This window comes from Microtus ochrogaster, chromosome 7, assembly GCF_000317375.1.
Source record: "Microtus ochrogaster isolate Prairie Vole_2 chromosome 7, MicOch1.0, whole genome shotgun sequence".
Classification (NCBI taxonomy): Eukaryota; Metazoa; Chordata; class Mammalia; order Rodentia; family Cricetidae; genus Microtus; species Microtus ochrogaster.
Window position 1 is genome coordinate 53,470,294 of NC_022014.1, and position 11,100 is coordinate 53,481,393.

General features: G+C 41.7%; 1 protein-coding gene across 1 annotated transcript in view; it reads left to right on the top strand.

Moving 5' to 3' along the window:
• Abcc1 (ATP binding cassette subfamily C member 1) overlaps nucleotides 1–11,100 on the top strand; it is a 164,143-nt gene that overhangs the window by 59,228 nt on the left and 93,815 nt on the right. The window contains exon 2 of the mRNA XM_013347480.2: nucleotides 10,319–10,495. Coding sequence (XP_013202934.1) covers nucleotides 10,319–10,495 — 177 coding nt within the window. The remainder of the gene's footprint in view (nucleotides 1–10,318; nucleotides 10,496–11,100) is intronic.

The window sequence follows — 11,100 nt, forward strand, 5'->3', positions numbered from 1 at the left end:
CAATGATATCTTGAATTTTGCATGCAAATGGATGGAAATAGAAAACACTATCCTGAGTGAGGTAACCCAGACCCAAAAAGATGAATATGGTATGTACTGACTCATAAGTGGATTCTAGCTATAAATAAAGGACATTGATCCTATAATCCGTGATCCTAGAGAAGCTAAATAGATTGCTTTTTGTTAAGATTGCCATTTTTACTATGTTAATTCTGCCTACCCAAGAGCATGGGAGATCTTTGCACTTTCTGGTGTCTTCTTCAATTTCTTTCTTCAAAGATTTAAAGTTCTTGTCATACAAGTCTTCCACTTGTTTGGTTAGAGTTACTCTGAGATATTTTATCCTGTTTGTGGTTGTTGTGAAGGGTGATGATCCTCTGATTTCTTTCTCAACCGTTTTATCATTGTTTTATGTACAGGAGGGCTCCTGATTTTTTTTTTTGAGTTAATCCCTCATCCTGCTACATTACTGAAAGTCATTATGAGTTTTAGGAGTTCCTTGGTAGAATTTTTGGAGTGGCTTACATAAACTATCATATCATCAGCAAATAGTGAGAGTTTGACTTCTTCTTTTCCCGATTTGTTTCCTGTTGATCTCCTTTTGTTTTCTTATTGCTCTAGCTAGGACCTCAAGAATAGATATGGAGAGAGAGGACAACCTTGCCTTGTTCTTGATTTCAGTGGAACTGCTGGGAGTTTCCATTTAGTTTGATGTTGTCTGTTGGATTGCTGTATATGGCCTTTATTATGTTTAGGTATGTTCCTTGTATCCCTGTTCTCTCCAAGACCTTTATTGTAGAAGAAGGTGTGAGCCGCTTCCCACCGCCTGGCTCCCAGCCGCCTGGCTAGCTTATGCCCCGAAATAACAACACACAAATTGTATTCATTTAAACACTGCTTGGCCCATTAGCTCTAGCCTCTTACTGGCTAACTCTCATATCTTGCTTTAACCCATATCTAGTAATCTGTGTAGCACCACGAGGTGGTGGCTTACCGAGAAGGTTCTAGCGTACGTCCATCTTGGAGAGGAGAGCTATAGCGTCTGACCCAGAGAGGAGAGGCATGGCGATTGCCTCACTTCCTCCCAGCATTCTGTTCTGTCTACCTAAGGGCTGGCCTATCAAATGGGCCAAGGCAGTTTCTTTATTTAACCAATGAAATCACCTACATCTCTTTATCATGAAGGGCATCTTGTATTTTGTCAAAAGCATTTTTGGCATCTAATGAGATGCTCATACGGTTTTTATTTTTCAGTTTGTTTATATGGTGGATTACGTTGAAAGATTTTTCTATGTTCAATTATCCCTGTATCTCTTGGATTACTCCGATTTTATCATGGTGGATGATGGTTCTGATGTGTTCTTGGATTTGATTTGCCAGTATTTTATTTAGTATTTTTACATCAATGTTCATGAGTGAGGTTGGTTTGTTATTCTCTTTCTTTGTAATGTCTTTCTGTGCTTTGGGTATCAGGGTAATTGTAGCTTCATAAAAAGAGTTTGGCAATGTTCCCTCTGTTTCTATTGTGTGGAATAATTTGAGGAATATTGTTATTAGTTCCTCTTTGAAAATCTTGTAGAATTCTGAGGAGCAATCATCTGGTCCTGGGCTTTTTTTGGCTGGGAGACTTTTGATGACTGTTTATATTTCTTCAGCAGTTATTTGTCTGTTTAATTTGCTTACCTGGTTTTGATTTAATTTTGGTAAGTGATATTTATCCAGAAAGTTGTCCATTTCCTTTAAGTTTTCCAATTTTGTGGGGTACAGGTTTTTGAAATATGACCCTGTGATCCTCTGTATTTCCTGTATTCTCTGTTGGTTCTGTAAAGGACTCTGACTCTGGTCTACTCCCCCAGAGTTCCAGGCTTGGGTGCGCCCAGACCTGCAGAGGACCTGGCTCAAGCTTACTTCCTCAGAGGTCTCAGACTCATGCTTGGACCTGCAGAGATCTCTGGTTCCTGCCTACTCCTTCAGAGGTCTCAGATTCATGTCCAGTCCCGTAGAAGTCCTAGATCAGGCCTAGTTCCTGGGAAGTCCTAGACTCACGCCCACACCCACAGGGGTCCTGGCTTAGGTCTACTTCTTTGAAGGTCCCAGATTCACATCAGGACCCTCAGCGGTCTCTGGCTCTGGCTCACTTGCTCAGCGGTTGCTCCTTTGTACCTGTTCCTGTGGAGATCGCTGTCTCAGGCCTGCTCTGGCTCAGTCTGCAAAAATCAGATGTTCTGTTGTTAAAATTACTTCTTGTTGTTTGGGAGCAACAGTATCTTTAGGTGACCCTGAGAAAACTGAAGTAATCATCACATCCTGGGAGAGTTAGCTCTATCATTTGTTGTCCAGTGTCTGTGTGATGGGACTGTGCAGGCCTTTTCTGAAGTCCTGACTGGAGTATTCTTTGAGGCTGGAACATCTTAACTAACTGCTTTGAAGTTGTTCTGAGCAGTTTGTAGTCCAATGCTGATCTTTAGATGGTGTTTGGCAGCTTAATGGCATCACCACAATCCAGATGGATTTGTTGTTACACGGCTCCATCATCATTTTGAAGACTTCAAAGGTCGCTGTTAGGAATGGTCACTTATACATTTAGAGGACCACAATCTAGTTCTAAAATTAGTACTCTGTATGGCTACTAGTATCATGATAAAGTTTATATATACATTATAATTTTATAGATTTTGAGATAATATTTGTACTGTAGGAAAAACTTTAAAGAGTTAAAGCCAAAGGATTATGAGATTTGTGACAATACAATAATTCCTTGTTTTCAGTTTTTCTCTGTCTCATACCAGGTGACTTTTCTGACAGAGAGTTTGGATTCTCCTTTAACAAGCATGTGTGGGTTTAGAGAAGAGAGCCATGCTCTAATTCCAAAGCCAGCTTTAAATTTTAATTGAATTGGGAACACAGAAAGGCAATTTGCCCTTTATGTCTATAGGGAGCAGCAGAAAGAGGCGGAACAGTCATTTGGGAAGATTTCAGAAATCTGCCCTGTTGGAGGTGTTATGTCATTAGGCCAGTTTATTCTTTTTCTATCTTTTTGGTTTTTCGAGACAGGGCTTCTCTGTGTAATAGTACTGGCTGTCCTGGAACTTGGTTTGCAGACCAGTCTGGCCTTGAACTCACAGAGATTTGCCTGCCTCTGCCTCCTGAGTGCTGGAATTAAAGGAATTAAAGGTGTGCACCCCTGATGCCAGGCCCCAATTTACTCTTTTTTTTGGGGACATTTTCTTTTGATGATTTGTCCTTTTTCATAGATGTCTCATGTGTCCAGTGGTCTCTGATTCCCTAGTTGGATCCTTTTATTCTCTTGGAAAGACAAAGAAAACCCTACCCCAACCTGAACTTTGGGAGTTCCTTTTCTTGGCAGGTTGTTGAAGCACAGTTACTAAAAACTGAGGCTCAGAAATTGGGGTTTAATCTGAAGATTCAAAAAGCAAAGCAGCCAGCCACTGGCTCTTACTTCGACCTCAGTCTGAAATGGTGATCCTGCCTCCTGGAATCTCAGGAGACTCTGTCTGAGAACTGCATTGCCCCTTCTTATAATCCTCTCTAGGGCTGGGATCAAAGGCAGCACCACTGGGATTAAAGGCATGCACTGCCCAGTTTCTATGGCAACTAGTGTGGTTACTTGGATTAAAGGTGTGTTGTTGAATTAAGAGCGGCGGGGCTGCGTCCCCGGCACCCGGCCGCCCACATGGCTAGTTTAGCTTATGCCCCGAAATAATTACACGGAAACTGTATTCTTTTAAACACTGCCTGGCCCCATTAATTCCAGCCTCTTATTGGCTAGCTCTTACATATTAATCTAACCCATTTCTATTAATCTTTGTAGCCCACGAGCTGGCTTACCAGGAAAGATCTTAACCTGCGTCTGTCTGCAGTGGGACAATCATGGCGACTCTCTGACTCAGTTTCTTTCTCCCAGCCCTCTGTTCTGTTTACTCCACCCACCTAAGGGTTGGCCTATCAAGGGGCCTAGGCAGTTTCTTTATTCCTTAACCAATGAAATCAACAGATTGATATATGACACTCCCACATCAGTGTGTGTTACCATAACCTGGTCTGTAAGGTTGACCAGTGGGTCTATTTTACTCTCAGATCTTCAGGCAAGCTTTATTTCTTAAAATACATTTGAAATGCCACTACAGGTTATATCTTTGTTAAGACAAAATGTTCTTTGGTAACAGAAAAAGTATTATCTTTTAATACTTCTTAAAAAAATTGAAATTAAATATATCTTGGCATATGTGGATAAATATATCTATATTACCCTTTCCCTTTATATTTAACTTCAAGGTTAAAGTGTATTTATTTTTAGATCACAAAGTACATTTGTTTTGAATTTTAGCCTGTCTTTCTAGTAACCCTGGAGAGGGTTTCTACATACCAGTTAGGTGCCACATCTCAGTTTTGTCCCTGGGTGGGGGGTTAAACGCTTGTGTTACCACTGCCTTGTTCACTGTTACTTTAGAATTTAGAAAAAACTAACTTGCCAGGCTGTGGTGGCACATACCTTTAATCCCAACACAGGATAGGCTCCAAAAACACTACAGAGAAACCCTTTCTTGAAAAACCAAAAACCAAAACAAAAAAACAACTAACTTCCCATCTGTTTCTCCTGTGATTAAAGGCATGGGCGATCACTGCCCTGCTGAAATATTTGGTCTGAGCTTCAGAATATTCTAACTCTTAGATATTTAGAAAATAAATTTGGATTTACTTAAAACATTTTAAATCTCTTAACTGTGTTTTTAATACCAAATAACAAAAATATCCTTTTTATTTAAGAAGAAAACTCAAAAGCTGATGTTCAAGATGGTGTGGGCCATATGGCAATCTACAGCCTAATATTCTAACATGGAATTAAGATACATGGTTTAAAAAAAACCCATTTTCCTTTCATGCCAGTAAGGCAAGTGTGCCTTTGGTAAATTATTATTCAACAAGTATTATTATTATTTTTCTCATACCTGGTCAAATGAAAGGCAGTTGTTAGTCTTACAAGTTAATTTGCACTGAATGACCAACCTGTCTGATGTCCTTATTCAGGAGGTCTTTCCTGTGTGAATCTAATCTTTATCAATATTATTGGTATTCATTATTGGTATTTTTTTTGTCCTGTAGAGACAAAGACAAAAACTGTTCTAATGTAACACATTTTTTGACTTCCATTCTGAAGTTAAGACATTCTTAAAATATATATGTTGATTTAATTCAGCAGTTTTTTCCACAATCCAGTGTCTCTCAGCAGTTGTTTTTTGTTCATTAGTATTTAAAATATTTTTCAGTTAATAAAGCATTGTATAGGCATTAAATGTTAATTAAGTGTTACGGTATTTCCCATCCTTATAAGGGTTATTTTTTTATACTATTTTACTCTCTCTTTAAAGACTTCTCTTTATTATTTTTAAACTATTTTTTTTTACTGTCTATACTCATTTTCTTTTCTTTCTTCAACACATAAGCACATTTTCAAGCACTCTACACCTGTTCAGAGGTTTTCTCAGTCTGGATCTGACTTTCTTTGTGCCTGCCGTTCTTTGACTGCATGAGCCAAGCTTTAAAGGGTCAGGCCACCTCTGTGTATCTGCGTGCTTCTCCCCTGTTTCAGCTCCGCTTAGCGCCATGGCGCTGGCTGCTGGCTATGGTCTCCTTGCGTTGGTCCAGCAAGCTACTCCACTGGTTCTGGGCTGTAAGCGCTGCTTGCCTTTTCCTGTGCCAGTTCTGGTAAGCTGCTGGGCCTACCTGTGGCAGGTGTTTCTGTCTAATCTCCTGCCGGTCTAGCTGTTTACAGGCCCCTCTCAAGTTCTCGACTGCGCAGCAGAGCCTCTTAAAAGAGCCATGAGCACTGAGTCTACCAGAGAGACTGCAGTTGCTAGGAAGCTGCATCTGGCTCTGTGTCTGTCAGCTTTCTCAGGCCCTTTGCTTGGATATACGTGCCTCACATTGGATGCCAGCTGTATCAGGTCTGTCTTTGGATCACCAGCTTCTGAATAATGAACAACACAGAAACTTCTTCTTATGTATGAAAGCTTTTAGTTTAGGCTTGTTCCCAATTAACTCATTTATATTAATGTACATTCTGCCTTGTGGCTTGTTACCCTCCTCATTACTGTACATCCAACTTCCTCCATGTGTGGCTGGCTAATTCCTATCTCAGATTCTTTCCCAGAGTTCCTATCTCTGTCTGTAAGTACCACCTATCCTCTCCTGCCTAGCTGTAGACCATTCAACTCTTTATTAAACTAATCAAAGGGTGCCTTAGGCAGGTGATAAACAGAGACACATCTTCCAACAGCGTACACAAAAATTATCCCAACACTCATTGGTCTGGCAATTTGCCAAGTAAGATGGATCAAATAAGATTTGTCAAATAAGATAGGCCATTTCGCTCTAGGGATTTGTTTGTCCAAGTCTCCCACCTTGGCTTTCTTGGGATTATAGGCTATACTATATTCCAGCTTGCACCTCACCTCCTGTTGGTGTTTGGGATCACTTGAACTGCGGTCTTCATGTTTATAAGAGTGAAAAACAAGGCCTTCACTCTGTAGTAGCAACGTTATGATTACTAGGCAAAGCAGAAAAGGACACTGGACTTGAGAAAGGCAAAAATGTCTGGCATCCAATTCAGGGCAAGGCAGTGGTTTTTGAAATGTAATGGAAGTTGGGACTAGAGATGACTGGTGGTTAAAGGCACATGGTGGCTCACAACTACCCAAAACTCCAGTTTCAGGGGATCTAAACCCTATTCTGGCCTCCAAGGGCATATACATACATGCAGGCAAAATACTCAACACATAAAGTAAATATCAGAAATTTAGGTGCCCAATGGTGAGAAATTCTTGTCCTCTTTTTCCTTTAGAAAACTTTCCAGAAAGTTAGACTCTTCCAGCATAGCCCCCTTTCTGCAGTTCTCCATTCTGTTGGTTTTCTACTGCTGTGACAAAACACCATGACCAAAAATCAGGCTGAGGACAAAAGGGTTGATTTGGCTTATACTTCCATATCACTGTGCATCAAAGGAAGCTAGGACAGGAACTCAAACAGGGCAGGGACCTAGAGGCAGGAACTGATTGCAGAGGCCATGGAGGGGAGCTGATCATCAGGGCTTGCACACACCCCATCAATCACTAATTAAGAAAATGCCTTACAGCTGGATCTTATGGAGGCATTTTCTCAGAGGCAAGTTCCCTCTTTTCTGATAAATCTACTTTGTGTGTTGAGTTGACATATACAACAGCCAGCACAGGATCCAAGGCATTATCTCATAAATATCATGGGAACTTGAAAAACCCCCCTCTTCTGATTCTGGGATCAGTCAAGTAGCAGACTGCCTGTAACCCTTAGCTTAGAGCTTTGAGATGAGCAGGTGCCAGCCACTGAGTGCCACTGCTTGTCTGTGGCTCTTGGATGAGTTCTCAGTGCACCTCTTATGAAAATGGATTATGTTGGGTGCTACAAGAAGAGTTACCAACTGAGCCATTTCCCTAGTTTGACCATTGGTTAGGGAGTCAGTGAAATTTATTATGCAGAGAAGAGGGGGCACCAGACTTACTTAACCAGTTGATACTAGTTGTGTGTGTGAGTGTGTGTGTGTGTGTGTGCACGTGCGTATGGTGCTAGAATGCTAGGTGAGTACACTAGCACTGAGCTACAGCCCCATCTCTGCGTCATTTATTAATATTAGGTCTCAATATTCCTTTAAGCCTTCAAGCAGCAGACTATCTTGTTTTTTCAAGTGCTCAATGTCACTTGTCACAAGGAAGAGAAGTTAAACTTAGGCGGAAGACCTGCCTCTGTAGGATTGGCCAGGCTTGGAAGCTTGTAAATAATTGGGCTTTGGTGATGGCTGCCCTGTGGTGCTTGTTTTGAGGGTCTTGTCTGTCCTGCTCCACCCTCCTTCCCATACCAGAAATTGAATTCAGGGCCTTGTGCATTCTAGGCAAGCATCTCCCACAGAGCTGCATCCTCTTTCTATATTTTATTTTACACATTTAGTTTCTGTGGGTGAGTACCCATGCTATTGTGTGACTGTGATGGTCAGTGTGTGTGAGTGGGTTCTTTTCTTCCCCCACTAGGGGCTGGGGGAGCAAACTCATATGCACAAATACGTGAATAACGTAAGAACAAGTTTTTTAAAAGTAAGGTGCAAGAATGGAGTTGAATTCATGGACTTTTAAGAAAAATTAAATCATGTGCATTTGGGTGATATGTAGAAGAAAACCTAATCTGTTACTGAGCAAGAAAGCTTGCCTGTGAGGTGATTTGACAGACTGTGAGTTAGGGAAGAAAGGCTAATTTTTCACCATATATTATTTTGTATAGAAAATTTTTTTTTAACATCATGTAATTAATTACCTGTAAAGGCAAAGAAGTACCAAAAGAAAGGAGTCATGGGTGAATTTCTGTGTGCATGGATGGAGGGGTGATGGGTGATGGATGGTTACACAGGTAGAGAGGTGGTCATACAGACAGGCGATGGGGGTGTGGGTGGGTAGGTGCAGAAGGATGTGTGATAGAGCAATAACCTGCTGTAGTGACAGGATTGTAGAGGGCCAGTAGCTGGTTTTGCATGCTATTGCAAGCCTCCATTTTTCCATCTAAACAAAGTGGTAAAGGACTGAACTCATAGTTTTAAAGGAGACTGTTGTTTTTCCGTCAGCACAGAGGCTGTGCTTTAATCTGTTACTGTGTTAGCCAGCAAATGCGGCTCTACAGGTATTGGCCTGCTTCTCTGGCAGCTGCCTGGCCACTAAAGCCTTGGTCTGGCAGGAATCTTGTTCCCACAGGCACCAGCTATATTGCTGCTGCCAAATACAGCTTTTAATCAAATCTCTGTTCTATTTATCAATAAGACTTGGGAGTCAAAGACCCGAGTGAAAACCTGCTAGCTCAGAAAGGTTGAGAGCTGACTGTCTCTCTTCGTTGGTCCTTTTGTTCTCTGCCCCCCCCACCCCCCATAAAAAAGCCATTCTATGCTGTGTTCCTCCTTACTACTTCCTGTGCATCTGTCTATTGTCTGACAGATACTCTAGGACTCTTTCTGATAACTTTCTGTCAACTAGTTGCCTGTCAACTAGTTGCTAACTTGGCCTCCTGACCCAAAGTTGATTTTATTTAATTAACTAACGCAATGCAAATTCAGTGTTCACAGTGTGATACAGTATCCTACAACAGAAGACATTTATATCTATAAATATATACAAATATATAATCTAATATATATAATATATATATTAGACTGTTCTAAAGCTTACTCTGTAGATCAGGTTGGCCTTGAACTCACAGAGATCCACTTGCCTCTACCTTCCAAGCTCTGGGTCAACACTTCATTTATATTATTTAAATTAAAAAAAGTTCTGAGACTTCAGTGAGATGGTTCAGTGGGTAAAGATGCTTACCAACAAGCCTGACAACCTGCACTTTGTTTCTGGCACCTACATAGTGGAAAGAGAACCAACTTCTGCAGGTTGCTCTCTGACCTTTACTTGGATGCTGTGGTGTGTGTGGTGTGTGCTTGTGCACACACATGTAATAAAATGTTAAAGATTGTGTTGTATATACTTATGTCAGCTTCATTTCTCATGTGCTGTCAACTTTGATTTTTTTTTTTAATCCGGGGCTCTCACTGGCCTGTAGCTGGCCTGCTGGGAAGCCCCAGGGATCTGCCTGTCTCCATCCTCTCTGGAATTACAGGTACTGCCACACTGAGTTTTAAAACTTGTTATTCTTTTTATATATCCCCAGCTGGCCTGAAAGTCACTATCTATATAGCAGGTTTTCCTCAAGCTCATAGAGATCCACCTGCCTCTGCCTCTGTGGGTCTTGGGGATTGAACTCAAGTTCTCATGCTTTCTTAGCAAGTACTTTCCCCGCTGAGCCATCTCCTCTCCTGACAGCCCCAGCATTTTCTATGAACACCTGGGCTGTTCATAGATGATGTGATGATGAAGATAAAGGTCTGGAGTCTTTATTCTTGAGGAAAATATGCAAATAACCTCTATGACCCCCTCCCAGATTCTTTAGGGATCACATGATCGTCTGTTCGTCAAGGTCCCTTTAAGTGACATCCTCCCTCCATCTTGTGAGGAGAGTTTGTTGTGGCTCTAGGCTTAGGGCCCTTTGCTCCTGTTAACTTGCTGCCTGGTTCTCTGGCCACGGTTGTTCTTATGTCTGCATAGTTCTGATGTCTGAGAGGTCCCTGGGTGTGGGAATCATGGTCTATTTCTTTGCACCTACAGCAAGTAGATTTGAACTCTGTGAACCCTGTTCTCTTGTGGTGTGACAAGTTGATGTTTGCATGTGCTTGTGTCCCCAGGATTGGAATGTCACATGGCACACCAGCAGCCCTGACTTTACCAAGTGCTTTCAGAACACCGTCCTCACATGGGTGCCTTGTTTCTACCTCTGGTCCTGTTTCCCCCTCTATTTCTTCTATCTCTCCCGACATGACCGGGGCTACATTCAGATGACGCACCTCAACAAAGCAAAAACTGTAAGTCACTTGGTGTTGCTGTGGGGTGGGGCACATGGGTAGATGTGTGTAGTCCAGCTTTGAGTGAAGAAGGCAGAAGAATGTGATAGATCAAGACTGGAAATTTGGAGCTAAATATAGGTTCAAAACGGGACTTTTGAGTGAACATTTAACCTTCATGGTCTCTGGTTCCCTGTGTGTGCACTGGCACTAATAGAAGCTTTCTAAACAGTTTACTTGTATTTGTTTATTTTTATTTTGAGTGTGATTTCAGGTCTGAAGGGATGCCTCACTGGATCCCCAGAACCCATGTGAAAGTTGAAGTGCAGACAGGAATCCCTTGGTCAAGCTGGTAGTCAGACTAGCTGAAAAGGGATCTCCGGGTTTAAACAAGAGACTCTGCCTTAGGAATAAAGTGAAAGGCAATCAAAAGACTCCTGGCAGGAACCTCTGCCTTAGTGTGCAATCAAAAGACACCTGGTAGTAACCTCTGCCTTAGTGTGCAATCAAGATTCCTGGTAGGAACCTCTGGCCTTAGTGTGCAATCAAGACTCCTGGTAGGAACCTCTGCCTTAGTGTGCAATCAAGACTCCTGGTAGGAACCTCTGCCTTAGTGTGCAATCAAG